This window comes from Serpula lacrymans (genome assembly GCF_000218685.1).
Source record: "Serpula lacrymans var. lacrymans S7.9 unplaced genomic scaffold SERLAscaffold_17, whole genome shotgun sequence".
Classification (NCBI taxonomy): Eukaryota; Fungi; Basidiomycota; class Agaricomycetes; order Boletales; family Serpulaceae; genus Serpula; species Serpula lacrymans.
Genome location: NW_006763306.1, coordinates 463,016 through 490,372, shown reverse-complemented (window position 1 = coordinate 490,372; position 27,357 = coordinate 463,016). Strand labels below are relative to the sequence as shown.

Sequence of the window (27,357 nt, the reverse complement as noted above, 5' to 3'; positions counted from 1 at the left end):
AAGTCAAGACTCAAGTCTGTCAGGCACAGTTGAAAGACAGAATGAAATGAAATATTCCCGCACCGCTGATTGGAGGACCCGCTTCAACCTCGTCATTGACTTGAGTCCGGTCTCCGTCAGCCTGATAAGATGCACAGAACTGTAAATTTAAGAAGTTGAAAAAGAGAGACGTTAACACCTCAACAGTTTTCTTTCTTTTTTGATTTGGCTCCTCGAGTGATCTCCCTAAGCACCGTTTCTCTGAATGGTTTTCTTGTCGTGCCGCTAGCTCTAATTGTTCCTGATTTCTGACCTTGCAGGACTTGATGTGCTTGTCAAAGCGCTGTGTGCTTCGGTGTTGTTGACAATATTTACACCATGGTCCTTTTTTTGCCTCGGTTGTCCTAGGAATATGAGACATAGTGTAGCTAGCTAGTATAGTTGAGCATGGAGACGTCGTTGTTGAGAAAATCATAGATCATGATGTTATCTACAAGTCACGGTTAGCCTGGTGTACGTAACAATTGAATCAGAGTCAGTAACAGATACTCCACACTGTTGCTCGTCTCCAACCAAAACAGTGCAGATGGAAAAAAAACAGAAACATATCAAAGACAAGAAGAAGAAGACCTCTACCAATCAAAAGGCTGCTCGTCAGACTGCTCAAGCTCCAGGAAGAAGAATAGCCCATGCAAAGAGCAGAGTTGTTTCACGCAGACAGGCGTCTAGTACCGAAATGGAGGGCAATAGTGAACGAGAGAGAGGTGGAGATGATTCAGAGGTATCAGACTCACCAGATAGTAACGAGCATCCAAGCTCTGCGCAGAAACCCATCAGTAACACGGAATCAGATAGTGATTTATCACAAATCAGTCTGCGAATGTCACCGGCATCACTGTATAAGGTAGAGACAGTTAGTTTCTTGTCCACAAAGATGTGCTGATGGTGTATATAGGCTGCCCGTAACGCTCAAATTGCAGCTAATGCTGCAAAGGAAGAAGCTAAAACTATGCGTCGTAAATACGACGATGCTATGAATGAGGTACATCAGGATGAGTCTGTTGAAAGGGGATCAAAGAAGGAAAAAAAAACCAAGAGCTCAAGAGATGATGACACGCACCACGAGCAAGTAATCAAGGGACTGGGGCATCAGTTTGAGATAACTCATGCTCTTTGGCTACATGAGCCTACCAAGACTTTTCAAACAACCATTGACGACGAGTATGATAAACTGGACCGTTTTGGCAGCACAGCTGCTAAAGTGCAAGGTCAGCTTCGTGATATTTTAGACATTGTTCCTGCCACATACCATGGTGACCTTCCGAATCACTGGTTAGGCCGTTCAGTGAGTGGTCCAGAATTTTGTAAGCAGTGTTCGAAACTCACCTGATTTTCAGTTCCGTGATGGAATGCAAGAACAGCGGTCAAACACAGCTACTCGTCTTCGATCTCGAGGTGCCACCATTTTTAATTGCACGGAGGAAGACTTGAGGATATCCCGCAAACGATGTGCAAAGTTTAGCGAAGATATTGGGCGGGTAGAAAATGCAAACGGTACCTCGACGTATCATCCATGGAACGTCAGTGTCCTTCATCGTGACTACAAGGGACGCTTCGACATCCAAACAGTTTTTTTGAATCCAATTCTTCAGAAAGTGAGTCAATAACAGCTGAAAAAAAATAAGAACTAAAAGCCAACCAAGCAGACAATGAGCTGTATCATACGAGGGCCTGCATCCGTAATTGCAATGAACGAAGGCGAATCTTCCCGTGCTGCAAGAAACAATGAAACGATGGATCTAAAATGGGGATTAAACCATACAACGCCTGGCATGGTCGCAGCTTCTGCTGTCCTTGTGAGTACTTCTTGAGCTCATAGAGAAATCTGACTAACATACAGGGATTTATTTAGGCTCGTTGGGCCTTATCTCCAGACGAGTGCCTCAAGGAAAAGGGGAACGAATCTGGCATTTGTTGGCACGATGATTTTGACAACTACCTGGAGTACCTTTTAAGCGGCCTTCAAAAACAAAAAAAAAGTGTACTCAATATATTCCGAGAGTGGGATCAAGTCCTTTTCCCCAATACAAGCCATGGACTCGCAGGCCAACTGAGCAACACAGACAGGGATCAATTAATGCAAAGTGTGATGGCTGCATTGAATCATGATGAGGATGGATATGAACAGCCCGAAGGCCATAACAGCCATTCTGAACGAGGCTCTGGGGGACTCAACGAGGGTGGGAACAGCGAAGATGGAAGCGATAACTTCGAGGAGTGAAGGCACATGTGTATAGATAGTGCCTCTGTTATTAGATAAGATACAAATACTAGCGAATTGATGTTATCAATGGCCAGACCTTGAATGACTGATTGGCTTTGTAATCTTATCGATGATCAATCGATCAAGCTTCAATCAAGCTTCAATCAAGCTTAAATCTGGACGACTCAAACTGTAACTGAGGTGTCGATAACGCCAAGTCCAAACACGAGTTCAAGAAACTGTCCAAGACTATGGGAGACAAGTTGGACAAAGAGAAAGGCAGGTTCGTACAGTCTTTACTAACACAATCAACAATAATGATACAGCAGTGATTTGTACCCGCTCTACTTTGACACAAACTCATGGAGAACACCCTTCAGCACTTCAGTCTGCTCGCGGATCGCCCCTCCAACGTCTTCTTTCAACACTTTTCCCACCTCATCAAGATTCTTTTCGATGTTCCGCAATGTCTCTTCCAAATCTTGAGAGACTCGACTGTCTGGTGCTTCTGACCTTGCAACTCTCCTCCTTTTCCCTGGGTTAAGCGGTGAGAGCTCCATTTGTGATACGAGGAATTGACGCGCCCCACGACCGGTCCCAGGAGTCAATGGGGGAATAATATTGACCATCTGCTGAATGGTACCAACGGTGAGCCCAAATTACTGTGATCTCAATATGTGTACCTCATTGTCAATGGTATCTTGATCACCTATGCGACGCTTCAAAGGGACGGTGCCTTTTCCATCACTTTTTCCTGTTGTCTCGGCAACATTTACCACAGAGTTCTTTCAATCAAACTGGTAAGTCACAAAACATAATTCTTGTGTATTGAATTTCTTACCTCTTTGTTTGCCGCATTAAAAGAATTGACCAGGTTCACACCAGGCGTAGGAAGTTTATCAGCACTCGCTGTGTCATCTACCCGGGATTTAGTGGGTGTTGAAAAACTCGGGGTACTTTGCTGGTATCGTTCAAGCCGATTGTACTTATAACGCCCTTTTCTATCCACAGGACATCCCTGACCAAATCCACCACCATCATGGTATGATATCACACCGTCAGATGTGTGCGTGCTTGTGGAGCCCAATCTCAGCACTGGAGAGTCTTTGGTTGGCGGAGGCGGCGTAGGTGTACGAGGTGAGACCAGGGGACTTGTTGCAGCTACAAGCCCTGCATTATTTTCCTTCTGCTTTACTGAATATGTGTCTCCATGAATTTTCAGCCAGTGTTGCTCGAGTTTACTGGGACCTTCGGCAGCATGTGCAAGAACTGTGGGAGCAGCATTATTATAAGTAGATGACTTTGAGCTGTTTTCTGACGACGACGTCTCTTCAATACAAGGCGTGGAACTACGTCGTCGTCGCTTTCCTGTGTATGATGGCATGGGTTGTTGGATTATGGGTCCAAGTGTATTGTTGGGCTCCACTTCCAGTGAGCGAGGATACAGTATCTCTTGATAATTAACTAATCATGACGTTTCTAGCTCCACCAGCGCCACATGTTGTATATAAGGAGGGTGAGGCTCCCGCCTGTCGTTCACATGCTTGCTCCCTTTTGAATACCACCAACACGAACACTTGATGTTGCAGGCCTTTGAGTCTTCAAACTTACAAGGTATGTCATCAGGCTACACGATGCACACTCATTTATTGATAACTCAAATATGCTTGCAGAGCCAATCAACCCTGATGTTTAAACGAGGAAGCCAGCAGCCAACAAAGAACACGGCTAGGAGCCGCACTACTCAGGTATGTATTATAATCTTTCTGACTTTGGCATCAGCCTCAATGTTGTCTTCCGCTATAGCAGCCATCAAGCAGTCAGTCTCGCTGGCTGTTTCTGCAACACTAGGAGCAAAATTTCCCCTTCCGATGCCTGGACCATCCCATATTAATGCTTGCATTATCACTCAACTTGCTACCCATCTGAGGAATGGGATGAGAATCATGAATCAACGTGTACGGTATTTACTGATACTAATGGCTTAGTAATATACAAATCTACCTCGGGGATATCACTTTAACAACTAGTAGATACTATTTACAACGAAATACTATGGCTTCTATTGTCTCTTTTTACTCTAAGCTTTAAAATTGAAAACCGGCAAAAAGCAAACAAAAGCATATATTAAAAACTCCGTATTAGGCCGAACCAGGCGCGATAGGACTGTTGAGCCTTACTGATACCAGGTCAGCGTTGTCCGTGTCCTCTGCCTGAATCGACGGATATCCTTGATCACAGCACTCAGGCTGAATTGACAGGTCAGTCTGGTGAGCTCGATCAGCGTACTTCGGCACTTCAGCGCGATCAGCCGTGTCAGCACGATCAGCCATGTCAGCGCGATCAACGTGGCTAGCGTATTCACACTCATCACGCGTATTATCCTTACAGGCATCTGATCGAACCTGTCCGCAGCGTTTTGTATCTAATATGTTATCCAAATTTCTTACAGCGTTATCAGGTCGCATTCGGCCAAATCATGAAAAACGGATTTTTGCGACATGTCTGCTGAAGTTGTAGACTGACGTTTTTATAAGAAGAGAACCGTGACCGACCTACAGTCTATAGTCCTTCACCAGCACAAGCCAGAACCATATCGATCTTTTAAGATTCTGGTGTCTCTACAAATTTGATCCCATCAAGTCACTGACAGACCGAAACGTGACCATTACCATAGGAAAACCCCATAACCTAATACCCGGAACGAGGATGCTTTTGAGGATGAGTCTGACTATACAGACTTAGAACTTTTTCAGTAAGGCCACAATGGTAGTTCGTGTTGAGCTTAGATCGTATTGCGAAGAAAACAGAAAAGATCCGTAGAGATTAGCAAGTGCTTGGGCTGACACAGTATCTGCAATTGCGAAGAACACTCGCGGGTGTCGAGCCGAGCGTCCGAGTCGTCGAGTCGATGCGACCTCGACACGTGGCACTTACTGAAATGCCTTCGTTGCCGTTCACAACAGCGAGCAAGGCTAGTCTCCCTTGCTTACCTAATTCAATATATGATAAGTCGATATCTTGTAAATAAGGTCTGCACCAAAGTAAGACCATTTGGCGTGAACCCCCCTTCGGTGCCAATAACACGAATATTGAGCTCTTTTGCACCTCGATTTTAAACTCAACCGCTCCGATTGAATATGGCTGAGCATCACAGTAAAGGCTAGCTATTGCTTCAACCAGCGTAACTCACCATCTAGCCTTTGTGTGAATCGGTAGAGTTGATAGTGAAGCTCTCAGATGACAAACAACGCTAGTTTCAAATTTTTCTTCCATCCCAAACAGATGCTGAGCCATTGAGATAGTGAAACTGTCAGCCACTCCAATTAAAATGCCACTACAAATTGCAGATACACCTGAACCAAAACATGGGCAAAAAGAAATGGGATATTCAGAGTCATATAGGTTCAAGGTGCTACATAAATTGTTGTAGTTGCGATACAATAGTAGGGATCATATACATAACATTTGTTCTCTACAGTAGCTGTTTCAGCTGAAGCCTTTATGTGCTTTTTCCTGGTGACTAGCCACAAAATGCCGAGTTCAAGCCGAATGTGCCGCTCATGGTGCCTTCTCTATTACTACCGAAGCGGGGGTTCCTGCCAAAGGTCCTTACTTCGGACCAGACTAGAGCAACTTGGGCCCAGGCTGGTTATCCAAGCCAAGGCCTATCAATACCACGCCTCTTATCGCGGAGCCATTACACTTACTATGGAATTATCAGTACCTGTCGACGTCAGTTCTCGCGGTTTTACCTTGTCGATCACTGTGAATCCTACGACTACCGACAGGACAGATGGGTACATATGTAGGATCCGTCAAATCACAATATCCAGGGTATAATGGCCACGAAGTAAGGGATTCAAGTTGCGCCTACATAAAACTTTCGTTAGCGCGATATGGACTACAACTCTTCTGCGTACTTATCGTCATCTCTGATGGACCGAATGCACTTTGGCAGTGAGTGGCGTTGTGGCCCTGAGGAAGTTGTCCTGCAGGCATCAACGCAAAAGGTAGTGATATTGGGATGATAGTTATCCTCGTTCGCGGGACGAGGACGCAGGACCGAGGGGACGGGAGGTTGAGGAGAAGTAAGTCCTGCACTGGTGTCACTTGACGCATGCAATCAGTAGCAATGCTACTTCTTTGTTGAAGGAATGAATCGACTTCGGGGTGTGCCACCTGAGATATTAGAAGGATCGCCGAACCAGGAGTCTGGCGCGCTCGCCAGTGGATTAGGACAAGCCGTAATGAAGTTAAGCCAATAAGAGTTCCAAGTACGGTGTCATCGAGCGCGCCTTTGGATATAGCGGGAGAAGCAAAAGATATCGTTACAAGCAACGACAATCATTAAATCGATGAAAGGGGGAGGACTTACCTCACCGTAAACACAAACCTACGTACATTCATAAGGCAGAAATTCCAGTAGCAGGTGACAAACAGACAAGACACGGGGACCAGCAAAACCAGTAGGTCGTAGAACAGAAATGTAGCCTACCATGTTACTCGAGGAATTGCCAGATACGTGCTGGCTCCTTAGGATGATGTGTACAGCAGATAAGTCTCAGAATGCAAGAAGTTCAAGAAAACATAAACAAAAAAGCGACTGCGGTATGCGTAATTAATGTGTCTTGGTTGAATTTGAGTTGTTACTGGAACTCGAAGTCGCACTCTTATCCGGATATAACTGTCCACACCACTCAGCGTGTCATCCAATTTGCGGAAGGCAAAAGACTCACCTTTCCTGGGTTAAACAATCCAAGTGGGTCGATCGTCTTCTTGATGGCCCGCATCAGCTCCACCGTACCCTCCCCCAACTCTTCCTCGAGATACTCCCGCTTCCCAATCCCAACGCCATGTTCACCAGTACCTGTTCAGTTTTCTCAATGACATATACAGATATAGAAGGACGTAAAAGGCGTACAGGTCCCGTCAAGTGCGATCGCGCGTTCTACCATTCTATGCACAGCTGTTCGAGCAACTGCTAGTTCATCGTCGTTACGAAAAAGAAGTAGGGCGTGGAAGTTTCCTGTAAATTTTCTTAAGAAACCATCTGCTGTATACAGAAACGTACTCTTACCATCACCAACATGTCCGACTATAGTGGAAGCAACTCCTAACTCGTCTAGATCCAGTTTCGTTTCATATACAAGCTGTGGTAGCCTTGACACCGGAACGCTACCAGCCACACCAATTCACTCAACGATATTACAGATACTAAGAAAATAACCCACCAAACATCAGTACTCCATCCCCTACTGCCCTCCACAAGCGCCAATCCAGAATAGAGGGCGTTCTTACGATCAGCCCAAAGATCTTTGGCCTCACGCTCAGAGCGGGCCAGCTCGAAACCGGTCGCACCATGCTTAGCCACGATTTCGCGAACGATCTTTGCGGTCTCTGCAAGCGAGGCAGGTGTCGGGCCCTGGAACTTGAAAAAAAGGCTGTCGCATTCTGGATAAGTGCGTTCTGATGCCCCATATAGATTCGTCGAACGCATGAAGGCAGAATCAACCAGCTCGACGCATTCTATTGAGTATTAGTGTATTGAGTCCCAGCATATCATCCAGAGATGAACCATCAAACGCACGTATACCGACACCTTTGTTCATCACGTCAATAACGGCTTCCGTCGCCCGCTTCACGTCCGGAAATTGCACCACAGCCACTGTGGTAGGAAGCACTGGAGCGAGACGAATGGTCACTGCGGAGAAGAGGACATTGTCAGATGGTTATATGCGCAGTAAAAGGAAGGTGACGACCTTCTGTGATGATCCCTAGTGTACCTTCGGCACCAATGAAAAGCTTCGTGGTATCAAACCCTGCAGAAGATTTTCGGGCCCGTCGACGTGTCTTAATAACTTTGCCAGACGGAAGGACAATAGTCTATACAATTAATCCATGAACCAGTGGATCAATCCGCGTTTATTAATACATACTGCGTTCAAAAACCACTCTCCCTTGGCTGTACCATATCGAACAGCATTTGCTGAAAGACATACGTGTGTTAGTATCTTATGGCCCAAACGTGACATACAGCCCTAAGATGCACATGACGACACTCACTTCCCGAACATCCGGTACTCATCATTCCACCAATGGTCGCGCCTGGACCAGGATCCAGCTAAAGTAAAGGCATAAGCGCATACGCGAAAGAATACCAGAAGAAATCAGACATACAGGGAAGAACAAGGGTATGCCTATTAAGAATTAAGTAATACAGTCTTTTGTGGATGAACACCATAGCTTACCCATTTTCGCCAACGTGTCATTGATCTCTATCCATCCTACACCAGGTTGGCACACGATATCCGAGTCTGCCTCTATTTCATGTGATAAACCACAAGTGATCGAGTGAAGAAGAAACATGAATCAGGCTGGACTCGGAACGATGGGAGCGCATACATACCATGTATCTCGAGTATCTTATTCATGGAAGACATGTCAAGACAAATTCCACCCACAGCACTCTATATGCGAGGTACACGGGAGAATATGACATTCAGGTGAATGAAAGTCGCTAAGCAGAAAAAATATACTGACTCCTCGGTAGTTGCCCTCCAGACTAGTCCCTCCCGAATATGCAGTCAAAGGCATGCGATATTTGGTAGCGACCTTGACGATCTTGACGACATCTTCGGTGGCTCTCGGGTATACGACAACACTATGAGGCGCACCTGATAGCAAAGAAAAATTAGCAAGAGATTTAAGTATCTACAAAGCTACAAACGCGACGCAGTGTTAAGAGATAGCGGAAATGACGCACCAGGATGATAGTCGTTCTCAGAGAAGCCATGTATTCGGAGGTCTTCCGCATCGGTAGATACGACATCTTCAGAATCAAATGAAAGTCTGAGCTCCTCAATAGCTTTCTCAAAGTCTTTTGGTGAGCCATACTGAGGATCTGAGTCCCCCAACGTCCGCGAGAAAGATGACCGCAAATCAAGACGTGTAGCAATAGCATACCCTACAATTCCGCTCCCTATCGACGCCAACGCCAACGTCGACCACCCTCCCACACCTCTGCTTGCAGCACTCGAGCTGGCCTGGCGAACGGCGACGGGCGTCCGCGACCGAATTAGATATTGACATTGTTGAGCGTGAGGAAGTCGTGTCAGGCCTCCGATAAGCTTATTAGCTCTGTCGAATAGCCGCAAGGGACGGAAGGGGAAGGACGAAAACATGAGACGCTATAGTACAGCAAAGGATGAAACTTCCCAGAACACAAAAAGTCGTCAGTATTATCGTGAGGAGGAGCGGGTCGATGTGCGGATTTAGGCCAACATGTCAATAGAGGCAATAAAGAGCGGGAATGAGAATCTTGTGGATGAAGCGTATTATTAGGTATAAAGCATCAGCTTTCTAGGCAATGTCACAGGACACGACAAGTGTCTCAGCATTCGCCTGGGAAGAGGAACACGTATTTGGGTCAGTACTATATCAACTAAGACATAATCTGACACTGACAGTAAGGAAATGCGTAAACTCCTTCCTGAACATCGGGAGTTCAATAGTTCCAGTTATTACGCGGGAACCGAGTACGGTATGTCTTTTACTACAACCCACGGTGACGAAGTGGGTAAAACTGTCCTCAGTTTGTAAAAGCTAATTCAAGTTTTGCACCAGTCTCGTTAGGCCACACTCCTGAAGAAAGTTTCAAGGCTATCCTAGAGTTCTCGGACGGGTACATTTTCATTTCTGATCCTAGAGAAAAGGCATTGACAGGCGGTAAATTATCATGTCTCACTACTCAGTTCCAACGGGTCGTCTAAAGGTCGCGTTGGTATGTTATCTAATATTCTTCGCTTCAAATTGTCTAACTCTTGAGTGCAGTGGCGCTGTTGTCATGTTGCATGACACGACACCCGGTCCATGTTCTTTTCCGTCAATTCGCGTTAAAATTCCTTTGCCTCCTCCAGATTTGAAGTCGCTATGTGTTTGACGGTCTTTTGAGTACGCGGAACCGCGATAACTCGTCCTGGTCCTCAATACCACGTTTGTCATCGGCGGAAATCATCAAACATCTCTGAAACCACCACTTTAGCTTGGAATTAGTATATCCACTTTCCTTTCCTTTGCTCTCTGTTACGTGCTATCTGTCTGGATTCGCGCAAAATTTGGATTGCACCAATAAGCTGAGACATGACGTTAACGCTTCGCTATTCCTAAAGTGAACGATGATATATGCCTTGGATTCGCGATGGATGTAATCAAATTCCAAAGACATACACGAGGTAAACCAGGTACGGTAAAATCTCACTGTTTTACTTGTACATAACTAATAATTATACACCCTGAAGAATTCATGATACCAGTGTCCTATTGCACGGCGAGGGCTCCAAAGCGTTCCAACCTACAGAGACTCCACCAGCAACTCCCATCCCGTCTTAGCTCCTCCATCGCCCTTGGGATGCATGCTCACACGTAACTTGCGCCGCTCAAAAGCAGACTGATTCCAAACAGTAATCAACGCCTGCACCTCATCTTTGGGCGTCCTCACAAACTGCGAATCGTACGCCACTCCAGAAGCCCTAGAGCTGAAAATACCGCGAGTCGGAAGCGGGGTGACAGGCACGCGAGACCCAACCGCGCTCAACCCCTGACCCGCCAACCTGGCAGCCATCCCAAGGTCCTCCAAGAACCGTACCCAATCCGCCTGGCCTATCCCATGCTTCTCAAGCAGGTCAGATGGGTAGAGGATTCTAAACCCCGCACCTAGGGTCTCATGCAAACTGGATATACGGAAAGGGGGAAAGTCGTGTGACTTGACACGCAGGGGAGAGGGGGTCGAGAAGCAGTCTGGGGGTGGGTCGAGGGGCTTGCGTAAGTTGGAGAGAATGGCGCGATGGGACTGAGAAGTGAGGTCGATAAAGTTAGGCTGCCAAGGAGGGGGTTCTGAGATGGAAGAAGAGCCAGGAGGGGCATTGGATGAGCAAGGGGGAGGTAAATCTTCGGAAGAGCTGGGGGGTGGGCCTGGAGGTGGTCTGTGCATATCTAGGATCAATATTGGCCAGGAAGAAGAAGCAGTGATTGATAGGAATGTATGTTTAGACGGAATCTCGAAAAGACTGCCTTTCACTGTTTGTCGTCGTCAAGGCGTAACACTGGAATTTCTATGCGTATATGGTTCTGTCCAAGCGGAAACGATCGGGCACAAGAAGCTTACTACATTTGTCATCTGCTGACAAATCTTCAAGAACGATATGCCTTCTTGCAGCCTTGCACAATTGTTTCCTTGTTGGTATGACAGGTTCCACGAATCTGCGAATGTTATAGTACATGCAGGTCGCACGTTTGCAGTTTGCGCCATCGTCCTAACCGTTTAATGTCAGTGAGTATCAATCTCGTGATTAGGATACAACAGAAATCCTGAGAATTCGAACCCATCTAAGCACAGGACGAAGGCCACTGGCACCGACCCGGGTCTTGCCAGTGCCTCAGTCTCGGGTACCTTCACAAACTAGGCTGTTCAGAAGAAAAAACATATACGGAAAGAGGTATTAAAAAATAGTGCACTGCTATGCTCTTCTGGGATTTGCGGGCTCCATGAAACGACCCGGGTTGTCGCGACACCAATACCCGCAAGACGATAGGCCTGAGTTCCGTTCCAGTGGATCTACGTCACGCTCACGGTGTTCATTTCATCCGCATTAACCTTCTACAAGCTATACAATCAGCCTCATGATCCTGGTAGCATCCTCGGAAAACTCGACCCATCTCCATGTTCAGTCGAAAGTTACTAATACTGATCAGGACCCTGGTTCCAGCACCGCCGCCGCAGTGACACACATACGGTAAACATAGCACACACACACACTGCCACACACACACCAAAGCTAAATAATTACCGTGAATGAACGTCACAAAGGCGGCACAGCGAGGAACATGATGCACGATGTGAGTACAACGATGTAGGAGTACCGCATGCCGTCAAGCCTAATTGAAACTATTACGAGCGAAGATAAAATAACTACTTTCCCGAGTCAAGCGCACGCTCTAGAATCACCATTCAATAGTAAGTGCACACTCCTCGACCTCGGAATCCTCGAAAAATCGACTACCAAGTCATCCGGGGCCGCGGCTCTGCTTGGCCGGCATCCCCAAGGTTTAATGGAACAACACGTCATCGTAGAAAGCCGGACGGGAATGAACGAAGGATGTGCCTTTTATGTAGTCAGTCTTCTGGCCTGACGAATCATCCAAAACCTGTCAAGGAGCCTGTTATAGATTATCACTAGCCTAGCCAGATGGTATTCAAAACACACGGAGCCTTTCTCACTGGCGTATTATAGATACCATATACTGATGCTGTTTGACAACCAGGGATGCCCGTTGACCCGAGGTACAAATGCGATGAGGCGATAACGGATTCCTATTGCAGCTGGGAGTCTGAAAAAGAATGATGTATACGGGAAAATAGCGCACAGAGTCACGCGACATATATCCTCACTATACACGAATACATCAATTATGTATATTCCAAAGATGCATATGTTAGATGGAGACACAGCGGTACAACCCGTACGGCAGGCAAACACGGGTCTCTCCCGTAAGTTGGTACCTTTGGTTGGGACATAAAGAGGGCGAACTGTTTAAGGTGCATTGTCTATATAGCAAGAACGTCTAAAAGAAGACGGTTATTCCATAAGGATCATCAGCTCAAGAGGCACAACTTTAGATAAAATGAAAAAGATGCTCACTGTCTATAGCTATATGGCACATGAATTTTAGGTCATGTAAACTCGGAATCTTTTGCTTTTTTCATTTTTTTCATTTTGGAAGTTTATAAGGGCGCTGAAAGAAAGTTGAACTCGATACAAAGGGACTGCTTTGGCTACAATAATCCAGGGAAAAACCATGCTGGGACTCTAGCCGCATAGGCATCCCATTCGGCACCGAAGTTCTTTCTGAGTTCGCCGTCCTCGGCGTAGGCTCTGCTGATGCAAACTGATATGGCCCAAATACACCAACCGGTACCTAGGACCACAGCACTCATCTGACCAAGAGGCCCGCACTCCCGCGCCCAGCTGCCGCGGGTGCAATGCGATAAAGCAAGTCCTGCAACGAGCAATAACGATCCTGTGTAAGAAGGGTGTCGGACATATCGGTAGAATCCGGAAGTGACGAGCTTGTGTTCAGGGTGGAAAGTGAGATCAAAGGTAAAGAGGTGACCTAGTTCGCGGAAACAGCGGAGACGGATAAGGACGCCTGAGAGAGATACGAGAACACCGATCATGAAGAGTGGTGTAATAGAAGAAATGGGCCGTGTGGTCGAACTGAAGAATGGCTCTACTTGGACTGGCAGGCATGGAACATAGAAGTTGATGGCTGAGATGGCTTCGAAGAGGGCGCAAAGCCAGAGTAGAGTGGTGTGTATCTAATAAGCCAAATGATCAATACAACTAAGTGTGAGGATTGAGTGAGGAGCTTACCTTGAACATGAGGGGGGCCATCTGGAGAATGTACGGCTCGTTTGTATGGTAACGAGTTTTGACATTAGTTGCATTGGGCGGAGTACATGCAAGCTGATTGCCTATTGCCTGTACTGAGACGAGGAGAGCACGTACGACGAGTGACATGAGTGAAGAAAGATGTGGGCTGCGAGACTGAGCAAAAGATAGAATGTGGAGGCCATTTATAGGAGGAAGAATATGAGTAGAGTCGAAAATACACATATGAACTCGGATATCTCGCCAAGGAAGATTCGTTCATGTTGAAAGAGGAACCCTGTAATGAAAGATCCTCGTGGTCAGGGAAGCAAGAAGACTGTTGTCCGTTCGACGGGTCGAGATAAGAGCAAAGTTTATAGATGCCATACGAGTGGAGTCCAATAGAATAAAAGTTCTTTGCAAGCATAAAGATGCCATATGAGGTCTTGGTTCGAACCCACCAAGTATATGGTAATTTTTGTGAATTAAACATTGTTATCAATCCACATTACTGCTGGTTGATTTTCAAGTGACATGACTTTTTGTTGACTACCTTAGTAGTTAGGTGTTAGTAAAATCAAATCAACGTCAACGTTGATCAACCCTGACCGTAGCCTGGCAGAACCACTGTGGCCTGCTCTGGTCCGCGGAGAGACGTAAGGAGTGAAGTGTTCATTATAGTGTAAAGACAAAAGATGCGTCCGCTCTAGTAGCAGCCGGTGTCTGCCGCGTGTGTATCGAATCCGGTCAACAAAGTCCTAATAAAATTGACACTCAGATCAACGCAAATCGGCGATCTTGATCGTAGTCTCTGTTTTCGCTCTGTTGTTAACTTGAAAATTAGTTTACGAGAAAAATAAAAACATAGCAAACTGTATTTTATGACATTCACATCTCTTACACTTGCTTTCACTCACGATTTCTCGCTTTCCCTCGCAGCTCTTCGCTTTGTATTACAGCCACTACACCCAGGTAACGTATCTACACCTGTCAACCGTCCATTTTGAACGTCGTAACCGATCCCAGTCTAGTGCTGCCTAGAGCAGACCACATCATCGACTAGAATCTTACCTACTCTTTTCGTGCACTGTCCCCAGTTTTCCCGAGCCCATCGCAGAACCTTCGTCGCTTTCCAAATGGCTGCAACATCCTGGTCCCCATCGTCCTGGAAGTCCAAACAAGCCGCACAGGTGGGAAAACTACTTCGCTCCTCATTTTTAGCTCTTTTTCTCACATAATATATACTCTATGATTGCGTCCTTGATGATTATCTTAGGCTGTGAATTATCCCGACCAGGACCATCTCGCTAGGTTGGCGTCTCTCTTCAATATCCACGTTACCGCGGATTGACCCTTCCCTTCCTCCCTTTACTATTTGTTCACGCCAGAGTGTTATCCAAAATAGAAAACTTGCCTCCTCTTGTCACACCTTCAGAAGTATGTAGTAATGATCATTACTCCACTTGTGTTGCAACCATATCTACCTATTCACTTGTATTTCTTCAGATCGAGCGCCTTCGGCACCAATTGAGCGCAGTTCAGCGCAACGAGGCGTTCCTGCTCCACGCCGGCGACTGCGCTGAAAGCTTCGATGCTTGCACTCAGGTTCATAACCAATCTCCCTGCAAAGTTTTAGGTTTTTGTGTGTTAACGACAGACTCCATATAAGCAAAACATCTCGGCCAAAATTGGCCTGATCCTTTCGTTTTCTCTCATACTCATATGGGGGGCCAGGCTTCCTATTGTACGTATAACGCCCTTTTCTCTACGCTCTGCCAGCCAGTTTCAGTTCTCACGTCCACCCTTAGGTACGCATCGGGCGCATTGCAGGACAGTATGCTAAACCGCGGAGTAGCGGGACAGAAAAAATCGGTGATAGGGAGGTCCTGAGTTTCCGGTACGTTGAAATTTTCTGTTTCAGGAAAGTTGCACAAAATTCAATATCAGCGTTGACAGTGGAGACAACGTCAATGGGTAACTTACTAAATCGCCAGTGAATGCCCGTTGCTTTAAAGTTCTGAACCTCGTTGCATAGGTTGGATCCAAACGACAGGACGCCTGACCCAGACCGTCTTCTCAGGTTCGTGCACCACAAATCACATCATCGTCCTCATGCCATCATCACATACATATATCATGCTGATTTCGGCCGCTGTCGTTTGTTGTTGCAGCGCTTACTTCCATTCGACAGCCACACTCAATTACGTTCGCGGTTTGTTGACATCCGGTTTTGCTTCTTTGCACCACCCACGAGATTGGTCTCTTTCTCATGTCCGGTCCCCGGCCCTTCGGTTAGTGGTGTAAAACGTTCCTACTTTCCTTTCTAGTCATTCTGAAAAAAAACGCATCTGGCTTTTCACAGAAAAGAGTTCGAAAATATCGTTGAAGGTCTTTCTGACGCTCTTGACTTTACTCGTACTATAGGTGTCAGCTCTGGTCGAGAGAGCGCAAACTACGAAAAAGGGGGTGGGAGGAGCGTTTTAGGAGAAGTTGATTTCTATACAAGGCAAGTCTTCACATTATCCCCTACCGGACTCCATAACGGCACCTGCCCAAGTCATCAGGATCCCTAATTTTTCATATCATTGTCTAAAAAAACTGCACGTTTAGTCACGAAGGATTGATGCTGAATTATGAACAAGCCATGACTCGTGAATTCGATGTTGCAGGAGCCTCCCCATCGCCGAGCTCCCCGCTCAGCTCCCCAGCGAGTCCGCCGCCGACATCAACGGCGTTCTATAATACGTCTGCCCACTTTTTGTGGGTAGGGGATAGGACTCGACAGCTCGATGGAGCGCATGTCGAGTATTTCAGGGGAATCCGTAATCCCATCGGCATCAAAGTTGGACCTAGCCTTGCCAAGGAGGAGTTAATTCAGTTGCTTGACAGTAAGTACCTGGAACACACCGTGCTGCCATCTCCATCTCCCATTTTCTTCCCCGCGGACCGATCACGATTCTCTCTCGAAAATCTATTGTTGTACACTCACCTTCACATGTTTTTTTTTTTTTTCGCAGTCGTCAATCCTGATAAAGAGAGTGGTCGGGTAACACTGATCACAAGGTACGGCGCAGGAAAAGTAAGTTGCCGTCATAGCAGATACATTTTTCCACATCTCATTCCTGTTCCTACATTATGTTTTTATTACTTTTATTAAATAATAATAAAATAATCTAGATCGAAGACCATCTCGGCAGCCACATCAAAGCCGTCCAACAATCCGGTCATCTCGTTATCTGGGTCTGTGATCCCATGCACGGCAAGTGAGTGGGCATGCATAATTTTCGTCCTGTACAGACCTTTTTATTATTTTTCGATGCTGAATCTGAGTCTGACCTGGTGATCCTTCACCCCCCTTCTGCTTCCTTTCTAGCACTCTCACTTCGGCCTCCGGTTTAAAGACTCGCAATTTCGGCACCATTATCAGCGAGCTCACATCCTGCCTTCGTATACACGCGGCATGTGGTTCTTGCCTGGGTGGTGTCAGTCTAGAATTCACAGGAGAACTGAACGACGAAGGGTTCAGTGTCACGGAATGTTTAGGCGGAAGTATGGAATTGAGCGAAGAACAATTAGGTTTAAGATATCAGGTGTGTACTATGGCCTCGATCGGTTGTACTCGAGCTCGTTCTCAGCGTTTACATTTAGTCCTTCTGCGATCCAAGATTGAACTTCGAGCAGTCACTCGGTAGGTCTTGGGTAATCGCATGCTAAACCTGTACTCATAGATCAACATCAGATGTTGCGTTCCTCATCTCGAATCACTTCAAGCAGGAACGCCGCGGGGAAGGCCAGAGCCACATTTACACTGAACTCGGAGGGGGAACATAGGTGAACTAGTCAAAAGGCAAAAGAAGAAGCTTTGGACAATGTAATACAAATGAGTGTAGCACAACCATGTATGTCAAAAAAAAACATCTATAGCGATACAGCGGACAAATACAACAGGCGTCTTTGGTTTATAGCAACGTCTACGAAAGATCAAAGCCAGCACCGGAAGTGATGGCTTGTAGCAGCTTTTGACGCAAAACGGCTTCACTTTGATATCGAGGCAGCTGCCAAATTCTTCAACAATCAATATACCAGCAGAGGGAAACCGGACAAACCTTCAGCAGGTTGACACACGTACTGGAGGTAGGTAGTCGTTTTTCGTCGCTGCCAGAGTCTCGGATTGCGAAATTGGGAGCGAGCTCTTTGAAACCCCTATTTCAAAAGCGCAAATGTCAATTATGTAACGACATGTTAAGCGAGTAAAAACCTACAATAGGGGTGGCCGACTGCAACTGGTGACGAAACGCAAGAAGGCGCGACGCTGCTCTTGGTCGAAAGAATTGACGACCTATTCATAGAGTAAGAACAAAGCGAACAGCACGGAAGTCTCTCACGGCGAACCTTCCAAAATATCTCAATTGTAGCGTCTTTGTCATCAAACAGACCACCATAACTGGTGTTTTCTCTCAAGTCGTCAAGATCTATCGGAGAATCGACACCACCGAGTAGAATTTGGAGTCCTTGTTGGTTGAACATACTGAAAACTAATGTGAGCTATGCCAGGACAAAAAATTCAACATGAACGAACCGTAGCCATTTTGGGTCAATCATCTCCGACAGTCCTTCAAAGAATGCATCGCTTTGCTGCTTGATCTGTTTACTCAATCTGTAATGAGATACGAGATAGATGTACTGCAACCGATTTTCTCGCGTCACGGCAACATTACTACCATCCGGGATCAAGTCCACAGTCTTGGCTACGCCAAATTCTACACGAGTCGTCAGGAAGCACAAATAATTTAATGCCGAGTAGAACAAACCTTCGACTGCAGCGGTGAAGTTCAATGACAAATCTTCCGGGTTACCCGTGTAGTTCTTCAAGAATATAAGACCTTGATACAAGTCAGGGTCCAGAGAAGCCAGATCATCTAGAAAACTTTGTTTCCCCAGCCACTAAAGACAAATACGATTGATATTTTTGATCACTCAAACGCACAACAAAATTAATCGTTACCTTGGCGAGGAAGAATCCGGCAAAAGCAACTTCGACAAGAATGCCCTCGTAAAGTGCTTTCCCTAGGATTCGGCCAATGAACCGGTACCAATTCAAGCTGTGGGCTATATTGAAGTTAGTATAACATGAAGGGTTATGATGGACTATATATACTCGCGTTCTGTGGCGTACGAATGAGGATTTGGATACAGCTCGTTCTTCTTGGTCGCGAGCCAAAGGCCCCGGTTCGTGTCAAACACTTCCTTGCACAAAGAAGTGAAAAACTCTTTGAACACACCGCCACCGTCTATGCCAGCTCTGCAAAGTCCCTCTTAGTCTTAAGCATATCAAGAAAGTAGAATGAAAATTACTCTGGTTCTCCGAACTGATCGATGAATTCTATCCTTATAGGAGCTTTGAGATTGGCTTCAGACAGACGGTCGAAGCCATCTTCGGCAATATGGCCTCTCCTGACCGTGATGACTGTCCGATTATACCTACTGAAATGATCTACGCCTTCCTGGACCATGTTGCTTGCGACGAAATTTCGGAAAATGGAAACCCGAATTTCGAAAGGAATAGCGAAAGGGATATTGTTCAGCACACCCAGACGAGGCGACATATATGCTATTTGGCGTGACGAGAAAGGGCGTGCACCCGGCGGCTCGGACAGCTTCTGCTCTTCTAGCCTGTTTACGCGATAAGTTGGAGAAAAATATGTCAGCGAGAAAGTAAATACTGACACGGCAGCCTGGATGAACGACTTCATATCAATCTGGAAACCGACGTGCCAATGTTCTGGTGGAGTGAAAGGCTTCCTCGAACTAGAGACCAAGCCAGTAAGACTGGGTTTGATCCAACTACACTGGAACACTTACTCTCGAGCATGGATGGCCTGTAAACATCTGGTAATCCTTTCTCGCACGCTTCCCCATTTCAAGTTCAAGCCTGACACGCCATCTTCTTGTACTTTCGTTTGATCTTCTTTCCAATAAAGAGTAAACGCAATGTTCAATAATTTGCGAGAGAACAATATAAGCTCGTCGAGTGAAAGAGATGTTCTCGAATTCGAGAAAAACTCGTCGTCGCTCATGGTCAACAGTGATTGGGTGTACAAGTCAACCAAGAAAATCAAAGGATGCCACCAGAGAGCGTGTGCAGGCTCTACACCAACACGTTGAGAAGCTTCATATAACTAGAAAAAGCGGCAAAGCTCACCCATCAAAGTAGCCGGGTTATCATTCTGTCCAAGAGGCGAATTTCTGACATGTTCACGGTAAATTTCACGCACAATACCGCCACCTCCATATACCAAGACACTGCCTAATACCTTGCTTCTTTGAGCAGGCCATATTATGCATACGCCCAACAAGAAGGACATTAAATCAGACAGAACGCCACGGTAACGCTGGCTGGCTTTGAGTAGAGCGTTCAGGTGGGAAGACGATGGGAGCGTCTGCAAGCGCTTCCGAGTGCGAAGGTCAAGTCTGGGTAAAACAGCTTGGGCAGTGAAAGAAGTGACAACGGAAACTTGCGGAGCAGCGTCAGAATCAGAATCATAGTCGTCCACCCAATCCGATGGCCCTGCTCCTGGACCAGGTGTCTCTGAAGCGTCGAGGGCAAATATGGGAAGGGAGTTCATCAACGTAGTGAGTAATTGCAAATACGTGCTAAGTGATGGAGCAGGGAGAATAGAATATCGCGGTGGCGTGAAAGCGAGAAGGTTGGCAATGAGGTGGATTCTCGACACGAGAGAAGCAGACGCGACTATTGTTGAGATATGCGGCGACAGAATATGGAGGGAGGTTAAAGGAATCCTTGCAGAGAGTTCTGTTAATGACTTCAGAGGAATACGATAGGGAAGTAGAGGGATGGCGAGTATGTGCAGGAAAAAAGCTGGAAGATATTGTGGTAGCCCAATGGTTGGTTCGGATACAGTTGAAATTGATAAGGAAATAAGTTTGATGATGTACGGTAAAACAACAGCATTCTTCGACTCGATGCTCTGTGTGAAGTATTAGTGGAAGGTACAGACATAGATCTGTGAAGACTTACGATTGCTTGAATAGCCGTAGAAAGGTAGTGGTACAAGTCGCGTTTCGCGAGATAATCAGTGATAGTCGCGGTAGCATACTGTCCATCAGGGCCAAGCGCTTGCGTAAGGATAGATTCGTCCATGAGTGTGCACAGGATCTGAAGATGAGATACAGCGTGATCTGATCTGGGACGGATAAGCACCAGAGATTAAAAGAAAGGTGATCGCAAGACTCACTGTGGAGTGCCCGCAATGGATTGCAGAAGGAGTAGACATGCCTGGCGTATCAGGACAAGCCAACTTTCTCGATCAGGACCTTGAGCAAGTCGCAGCAAGCTTCCTACAATAAAGTTAGGATTGGACATTTGTATACGCGAAGACCTTACCATTTCCATTACTCGTGACTGCCTTTGACCATTGACCGAGAACAGCCTCGTCTCGTCCAATGAGTGCCAGGCATCGAAGACCTGTGATATCCGTGATGTTCTGAGTAAATATTTCGTAGAGATTTCTACGTATTCTCCTGCTCTCCAGTATTCCCCGCCACACTGCCTGTATCTTAACTGCACTTTCTAGCCGCTTGCGCAGTTCTTCTCGTTCGATTCGGCGAGCTCTAGCTCTATCCAAGATAGCAGCTGAACTGGAAACAGAACTGGAACCACCAAGATTGATTTCGCGCCGTCTTTCTTCACCACCAAGAAATGGGATCATATTGGAATGTGGACTTGGGGAATGAATTACAGATCTAAATGGTTACAGCAAAAGACTGGAAACGATATACAGATGCTCTTCAGAGCGCTGACGAATGCAGAATTGTCTGGGGTTAGGGTTTGCATACTGCCTTATCAATATTACCCAATGAGCGCCCACCATAAGGCAAGGGTAACATCACGTTTTTACTTATACAACTACACTAGCATTGTCAGAACTATGGCAGTGGAGCCAGGCATACGTACGCGTTGCTGCCTAGCGTATTATTACTCTGATTCGCTGACAGGCGGCAAATATAATCCTATTCGACCACAGTACTTCGTTTCTTGTTATCAAGACGGCATGGCGATAAACTAACTGGTAGTATTATCCTGTTGAACCGGACAACCACTTCGTAGATATCATGGCCAGCTTTCTCGCTGTTTGTTTTGCTCACTGCAGGACATGATGATGCCATATCACCATACTGGAGTGCTATATCGCAAGGTGTATTCTAGTGCTTCAAGCATGTGATCCGGTTTGCTCACCGTTGCACTGCTTCCGGCGCTAGTTTGTCGTGTCCGTATGGTCCAATCTCCTATTCTTCGATGCGCCGCGTGACTCCGAAGCTCACTTCCATGGTGCTCTGATTTACCGTGGTTTCACTTGGCTACTATAAATGATTTGAATCTCACCCATTGCTGCTGCTTCATCCCTCTCTTCACCACCATGCGGGCTGCTATCTCTCTCGGACTACTTGCATCTCTCACAGCTGCTGGTGCTGCAGATGTTATCAAGCTTTCTGCTCGTAAACCAACGGCACCGCTAAAGCGCAGGTCGCTCCAGCCGACCAATGTCCCTCTGGATGATTTCTTCCTCAACACGGATCTCCAGTACGTCCTTAAATATTTGTGATCTACTATGGAAAAGCTCATATAATTGTTCAGGTGGTACGGTAACATCACCGGTACGTAGTTATTATAGCCATATCGAATCGCACGTGCTCATAGTTCGTGTGCAGTCGGCACTCCTCCCCAGGAGCTGACAGTACGTACCTTCTTCGCCTTGCACCACTTGATTATAATTCGGTCTTCAGGTCGTTTTCGATACCGGAAGTTTTACGCTGGAGGTTGCCAGTACGTCACGTCATCATCTCAAACCACTGCATTTCCAACTGACCCTACTTCAGGCGTCCAATGTGGTAGCGCATGCAGCAACCAGAAACTAAAATATGACCCTTCGAAGAGTTCGACCTACGTCGACGGTGGTCAGCAAACCACTCTTGCATTCGGAACCGGCGTAGGCGTAGATCCCGTCGTAAACAACGATTACGTCCTTACAGTAGAAACCGGTACAGATACTGTATCTGTTGGTGGGTACACGGTGGAAAACGTAGACCTCTACACCATCGTGGACCAAACGCCCAAGTTCAACCTTGACCCATTCAGTGGTATCCAGGGTACGTTTTCTTTCAGATAGACATGCGAACCCTTAGTAAAATTGTCCTACGTATAGGTTTATCTCCTGAGGCACAGGGTCTCTTCCAGGGCCTCGTTAACCAGGGCCTACCTTGTAAGCTTATTTCACCCTGAAAGCTCTCATCACAGGTTAAATAGCCATATACAGCTTTGTTCGGGATGTACCTGACTGCTCAGAGCGTTGGAGGTGCTGAACTGACCCTTGGTGGCATTGATACCTCAAAATACTCTGGTTTGTTTTCCTTTTTTTTTTATGGAATCATCTCATAGCTTATAATTTTCCTTCGCTCGCAGGTTCCCTCACGTACACTGACCTCGCGTCGTCTGGTGGCAACTGGGAGGCTTCTGCGAGCTCCATCGCCGTCAATGGACAAACTTCATCCAACCTCAACTCAAACCAGGTGTTCATCTTCGACAGCGGCACCAGCAACATTGTGCTCGACCCCAGCCTCGCCGATGTGAGCAAATTACAATGGTTCGTCAGAGAAGGGAAATACTGACGATATTATACGCTCTTTTCATTAGGACGCAAACGCTCTCATCTCGCCTGACATCCAGCCCTTCTCTGCCGAGCCCGGTGCATACGGGATCCCCTGCAGCAAGATCTCCTCCTTGCCTGCCGTCATCGACTTCACCTTCACTTCCCAATCCGGCAATGCATTCAACCTGACTATCCCCAGCAGCGAGCTCAACGTCGGTCCTTTCGACAGTGACAACTCGACCTGCCAGACCCTCATCAATTCGTTGAGCGGTACTAACATCATTGGTGGTAGCTTGTTGAAGCACTACTACAGTGTTTGGGATGTCGGCCAGCAGCGCTTGGGATTCGCAGCTAACGGTAATACATTTTCACCTCATCTGAGTCTATTATGATACTCATCAATTCTGTAGGACACTAAACGACTTTTGGTAGAAACAATGACGAATAATTAATGTGTGTGTGTAGATGCTAGTGGTCTCAAGTGGACAAATGTACCTCGCATTGCTATCTGTTGTCTAGAAGGGATTCATTTCTGACGTCGTCTTTCATTGTACACGATTTTACGCAAGTCATTGGAAGGCAAGTAATGATACACTGAAGTACTAGGAGCATAAATAGTAGGGCCTGCATAATGCTTTACATGTAGTAAAGTTCAAGCACGGAAATACATACGAGGTAAGTTACAGTCCACTTCATTTTTGCGACATACGCATAAGTCAAAGGACTCGACTTCAATTCGTGATTCAGAATACGAAATTCAGGTCTTGTATGCCTTGTCACTCAGTTTTGCTCCATTTCCCCCTCCTACTTAGCGAGGCTCTTCTCGAGCTCATACTGGAGAGGGTGATCACCGATCGTCTCTTTATGAACTTTGCCATTCTGGGAAACATCCATCCTCCAATAAGTTCGCGGGTCACTCAGCGAAGAGCACACTTACGATCATGATAACATCGAGATTCTCGCGTTTGGACAACAAAGAAATATCCTCGAGTGGGTTTCCGTTGACTAGCAAGAGGTCGGCGTAATACCCAGGCTGGACTTTACCTAGCTCGTTCGGGTGGAGCATGATTTCTCCACCGAGGGCTGTTGCAGACAGAATGGCTTCCATCGGAGTGTAACCGAGCAGCTTGACGAAATGTTCGAGATCGCGATATGTGCTGTTGACTCGCGTCAGAATGGTCAATGGTGAAGCAAATATAATATTTACCCGTGAGGAGTCCAGGCGAAACTGAAGTAAGAATAAAAACATTATTCAGTCAGGACTGAAGTTCCTTTAGACGAAGGTGTTGGACCTTACCCATAGTCGCCTCCAGGCATGATCTGAAAGACGTCATAAAATGTCAGAGGGATACTGAAATAAGATGCATCTTACAATCTCACCTTGATACCTCTTTTCTTCATCTCCCTCATAGTAGCAATCGCGATATCAAGCTCTCTGGTGTACGCAGTCTGCTGAGAGTTTGTGACGGGGACTGAAAAAAGTTGCGGCCACTACAGTTAGCACCTACACAAATAGTCTGCATAAACATGGTGTGCGTACATCCTTTGGCCTGAGCCTCATGCACTGTTGCATAAGGGAAGTTCAGAGTTGGAGCTACATAGACACGATCTTTCTGAGCTTCGAGAGCGAGCATGGTAGAGTCCGAAACGAAGGCTACAGGTGATTTAACTCGATGAGCATCTAATAGGTGTCATACAACGGACGTACACGCATGATAAATGATATCTACGCCATATTGCAAGCACTGGACGACAGATTCATCGGAGCGAGCATGTGAGCAAACACGTATTCCACATGCATGGGCAGCCTGCCAAAGGTCCCGAAGTTAGTGACAAAACATACAACGTTTGATGCGAGACGGACCTCAGAACCAGCTGCGACCATGTCGTCCGGGAAAGTAGTATCCTCAGCCCTGAGGTCATCGAGAATTTCGTCTCCACTCATCGAAAATTTAACCTATAGTATACATTCAAAATCTTATAGGAAGACTCATTCTGAGAAACTCACCGCATCCACACCTTCCCCTGCCATCACCTTCACGGCTTTTACGATATCGTCGGCATCATTCACGAACTTTGTGATACCAGGGATCAAAGCACCATCAGGAGGAGCCATCTGAAAGGAACGTGAGCATAGAAATATTAACAGACACAATGAAATACTTACCTCTTGGCCATTAGCGAGGTATCTCGGACCAGGGATCTGTCCTTGATTAATGGCATCTCGGACGACCATATCAAGTCGTTGTTTTACCGATGCAGCGCCCACTACAAAACACAATAAACGGCTGACAGAAATGTGAAAAGATGAGCACCTACGACACATAGTGTAACCACAGTCAAGGAAAATATGTGCACTGCGAGCGGTAAACAGTGTATGTTCCTCGATATCCAAGTTTGTCAGACCGTCCATAGTCTCCGAGTTATTGAAGCTCATATGAGAATGAGCGTCGCCTGAAGAACGAAAGGCATGTTCAATAGTCTAGTAAATATGAACTATTGAGATTTGCTTACAGAGACCACTCATGAGTGTACGACCTTTACCTTGGAAGACTCTTGCTCCTTTCAAGGTCTCAGGAGAGAGCTTATCGCCGACGCTGATGATGCGCTTGCCCTTGACGAGGACATCTCCATGATATGGCTCCTTCCCTGTCGAGTCGATGATATTGACATCAACGAAGGCAACCACGCTGTCGTCGCTACCGTTGGCAGCCTTCATCTCAACGCTAGGTACTCTGATACGTGGGTCAGGCTTGGTCTGTTACGCCAAAAAAATCTGAGTAAGTAAAAGTCGAGCACTGAATGTCAGGAGATAAGTACCAGATCGACACCCTTGAACACCGGTCGACGGGGGTCCCATGGCTCACCCAAACCATTGACATTAGCATATTTGGGAGTCTGGGGAGCACTGTCATGCTCCACCATCCTAGAAGCAGAGGGAGTGGTGTCATTTCTTAACTACTCGCACTGGAAGAATTCTACACACCAACGGGGAGGGACCCATTTACTTGTCGGAGGCGCAACTGACGGATCAAAGCTATGGAAATACGGTGGCATCAGAATCCAGCGCATGAAAATAACAGTGAAGCCTGCTTACTTGAAAGTCGGATATGCAGGGGGGCGCTGGATATCGATAGAAGCCATTGTGTACGGGTCACGATGTAATTATACTTCAGCTATCCCTTTCTGTCAAAAATGAGGTGTAGACAGTTATGTTCAGCGGACCAGACGGGACGGAAAAGGAGGAAGTCAAAACCGCAAGGTTTGCATTTGGCGCGCTATATAACTGTGAACACACTGGCGTCATGTCCTTCAAGAAGATGGAGAAACTCCAAAGGTAGGCTGACTGAGCTATCACGGGCGCCCGCGATAATGCGAATATAGACAAGAACAGGTGATAGCTCTGCAGTTAGCCCGACACTCGGCATAGGCACGCTTGGCTCTCACACACGGTATAAAGTTATGGAGGCCGACTGCCTCCAGTGGGGTGAAATGGAACTGGTGTTTTCCAGAGCTTCTGTGAGTGTCATATCGGGCCTAAGCGCTTCACGAAGTGTATCTTAACTCCAATGGGAGAAAGGTGACCTATATATAAACTGTTATCTGATATATCTTTACGTTCCTCCCATGTATGAACTCGCCGAATCTAACCATTCCCTTGGGGAAGGAGCTGAGTAGGCGGATGGTGAACGTATCTCCTCTTCTTTGTAGTCGAATAATTTGACGGTTGATGACGAAATTTTATCGAGACAGGAATATCATCGCTATGAAAAGTTATCACGACTTGAACATAGTAAGATCTGACTTGGTGTGACCAACAGCGAACTTCTAGCGAGGTCAATAATATCGGATATATGCCAAAGGCTGCAATGACATTTTCTCGAGGACTGCAATGATGATAATGCAATTGCTACATCCCCCGCCCTCAAGAAAAAGGGGGGAAAGTCAGATGGTAAGCCAAACATCGTGGTATCCGTCAATAAGGAGTGTCTCCTTTACAACAGCTGAAAGTTCAGGC

At 46.4% G+C, this 27,357-nt stretch overlaps 13 protein-coding genes across 13 annotated transcripts; 4 read left to right on the top strand and 9 right to left on the bottom strand.

The window, feature by feature from the left end:
- Positions 1-715: 715 nt before the first annotated feature.
- On the top strand, positions 716-2,260 carry SERLADRAFT_411786 (uncharacterized protein; the record flags this gene model as incomplete). Its single annotated transcript, XM_007323951.1, has 5 exons — positions 716-892; positions 935-1,324; positions 1,377-1,634; positions 1,674-1,835; positions 1,892-2,260. 5 exons carry the CDS (start codon positions 716-718, stop codon positions 2,258-2,260), a joined length of 1,356 nt encoding a protein of 451 aa, XP_007324013.1.
- A 160-nt stretch (positions 2,261-2,420) lies between these two features.
- On the bottom strand, positions 2,421-3,626 carry SERLADRAFT_418544 (uncharacterized protein; the record flags this gene model as incomplete). Its single annotated transcript, XM_007323950.1, has 3 exons — positions 2,421-2,871; positions 2,926-3,027; positions 3,084-3,626. The coding sequence occupies 3 exons, from the start codon at positions 3,624-3,626 to the stop codon at positions 2,587-2,589; spliced, it is 930 nt and encodes a 309-aa protein (XP_007324012.1).
- A 1,609-nt stretch (positions 3,627-5,235) lies between these two features.
- SERLADRAFT_402690 (uncharacterized protein) lies at positions 5,236-5,717 on the bottom strand (the record flags this gene model as incomplete). Its single annotated transcript, XM_007323949.1, has 3 exons — positions 5,236-5,387; positions 5,434-5,530; positions 5,599-5,717. The coding sequence occupies 3 exons, from the start codon at positions 5,641-5,643 to the stop codon at positions 5,236-5,238; spliced, it is 294 nt and encodes a 97-aa protein (XP_007324011.1).
- A 59-nt stretch (positions 5,718-5,776) lies between these two features.
- Positions 5,777-6,085, top strand: SERLADRAFT_374547 (uncharacterized protein; the record flags this gene model as incomplete). The annotated part of the gene is made up of 1 exon (XM_007323948.1): positions 5,777-6,085. The coding sequence occupies one exon, from the start codon at positions 5,777-5,779 to the stop codon at positions 6,083-6,085; it is 309 nt and encodes a 102-aa protein (XP_007324010.1).
- Positions 6,086-6,802: 717 nt separating this feature from the next.
- SERLADRAFT_402686 (uncharacterized protein) lies at positions 6,803-9,593 on the bottom strand (the record flags this gene model as incomplete). Its single annotated transcript, XM_007323947.1, has 14 exons — positions 6,803-6,929; positions 6,982-7,112; positions 7,167-7,271; positions 7,323-7,420; positions 7,477-7,771; positions 7,833-7,946; positions 8,005-8,128; positions 8,182-8,231; positions 8,309-8,366; positions 8,423-8,442; positions 8,494-8,565; positions 8,652-8,712; positions 8,786-8,919; positions 9,009-9,593. 14 exons carry the CDS (start codon positions 9,424-9,426, stop codon positions 6,864-6,866), a joined length of 1,746 nt encoding a protein of 581 aa, XP_007324009.1.
- A 275-nt stretch (positions 9,594-9,868) lies between these two features.
- SERLADRAFT_402684 (uncharacterized protein) lies at positions 9,869-10,361 on the bottom strand (the record flags this gene model as incomplete). The annotated part of the gene is made up of 2 exons (XM_007323946.1): positions 9,869-10,025; positions 10,076-10,361. 2 exons carry the CDS (start codon positions 10,244-10,246, stop codon positions 10,011-10,013), a joined length of 186 nt encoding a protein of 61 aa, XP_007324008.1.
- On the bottom strand, positions 10,355-11,523 carry SERLADRAFT_418542 (uncharacterized protein; the record flags this gene model as incomplete). Its single annotated transcript, XM_007323945.1, has 2 exons — positions 10,355-11,236; positions 11,409-11,523. 2 exons carry the CDS (start codon positions 11,521-11,523, stop codon positions 10,596-10,598), a joined length of 756 nt encoding a protein of 251 aa, XP_007324007.1.
- A 1,553-nt stretch (positions 11,524-13,076) lies between these two features.
- Positions 13,077-13,821, bottom strand: SERLADRAFT_374544 (uncharacterized protein; the record flags this gene model as incomplete). Its single annotated transcript, XM_007323944.1, has 2 exons — positions 13,077-13,619; positions 13,675-13,821. The coding sequence occupies 2 exons, from the start codon at positions 13,819-13,821 to the stop codon at positions 13,077-13,079; spliced, it is 690 nt and encodes a 229-aa protein (XP_007324006.1).
- Positions 13,822-14,807: 986 nt separating this feature from the next.
- On the top strand, positions 14,808-17,502 carry SERLADRAFT_411782 (uncharacterized protein; the record flags this gene model as incomplete). Its single annotated transcript, XM_007323943.1, has 16 exons — positions 14,808-14,861; positions 14,948-14,982; positions 15,060-15,108; positions 15,178-15,276; positions 15,329-15,415; positions 15,480-15,568; positions 15,707-15,751; positions 15,843-15,962; positions 16,034-16,059; positions 16,096-16,227; positions 16,290-16,559; positions 16,689-16,750; positions 16,849-16,934; positions 17,045-17,261; positions 17,320-17,359; positions 17,411-17,502. 16 exons carry the CDS (start codon positions 14,808-14,810, stop codon positions 17,500-17,502), a joined length of 1,503 nt encoding a protein of 500 aa, XP_007324005.1.
- A 5-nt stretch (positions 17,503-17,507) lies between these two features.
- SERLADRAFT_479689 (uncharacterized protein) lies at positions 17,508-19,415 on the bottom strand (the record flags this gene model as incomplete). Its single annotated transcript, XM_007323942.1, has 10 exons — positions 17,508-17,726; positions 17,778-17,874; positions 17,934-18,010; positions 18,064-18,199; positions 18,251-18,431; positions 18,483-18,615; positions 18,677-18,780; positions 18,834-18,973; positions 19,027-19,344; positions 19,399-19,415. The coding sequence occupies 9 exons, from the start codon at positions 19,275-19,277 to the stop codon at positions 17,643-17,645; spliced, it is 1,203 nt and encodes a 400-aa protein (XP_007324004.1).
- Positions 19,416-19,903: 488 nt separating this feature from the next.
- On the bottom strand, positions 19,904-20,351 carry SERLADRAFT_479687 (uncharacterized protein; the record flags this gene model as incomplete). The annotated part of the gene is made up of 1 exon (XM_007323941.1): positions 19,904-20,351. A coding segment is annotated over one exon (393 nt), but the record flags the coding sequence as incomplete, so codon positions are not given.
- Positions 20,352-21,847: 1,496 nt separating this feature from the next.
- Positions 21,848-23,973, top strand: SERLADRAFT_479683 (uncharacterized protein; the record flags this gene model as incomplete). The annotated part of the gene is made up of 10 exons (XM_007323940.1): positions 21,848-22,273; positions 22,328-22,347; positions 22,402-22,427; positions 22,477-22,516; positions 22,570-22,839; positions 22,896-22,952; positions 23,007-23,090; positions 23,153-23,316; positions 23,384-23,696; positions 23,750-23,973. The coding sequence occupies 10 exons, from the start codon at positions 22,110-22,112 to the stop codon at positions 23,755-23,757; spliced, it is 1,146 nt and encodes a 381-aa protein (XP_007324002.1).
- On the bottom strand, positions 23,894-26,590 carry SERLADRAFT_418538 (uncharacterized protein; the record flags this gene model as incomplete). The annotated part of the gene is made up of 15 exons (XM_007323939.1): positions 23,894-24,218; positions 24,277-24,496; positions 24,547-24,567; positions 24,637-24,659; positions 24,720-24,811; positions 24,880-24,993; positions 25,048-25,147; positions 25,204-25,296; positions 25,348-25,455; positions 25,507-25,607; positions 25,659-25,793; positions 25,854-26,097; positions 26,160-26,265; positions 26,326-26,376; positions 26,437-26,590. 15 exons carry the CDS (start codon positions 26,481-26,483, stop codon positions 24,144-24,146), a joined length of 1,530 nt encoding a protein of 509 aa, XP_007324001.1.
- Between the last annotated feature and the right edge of the window lie 767 nt (positions 26,591-27,357).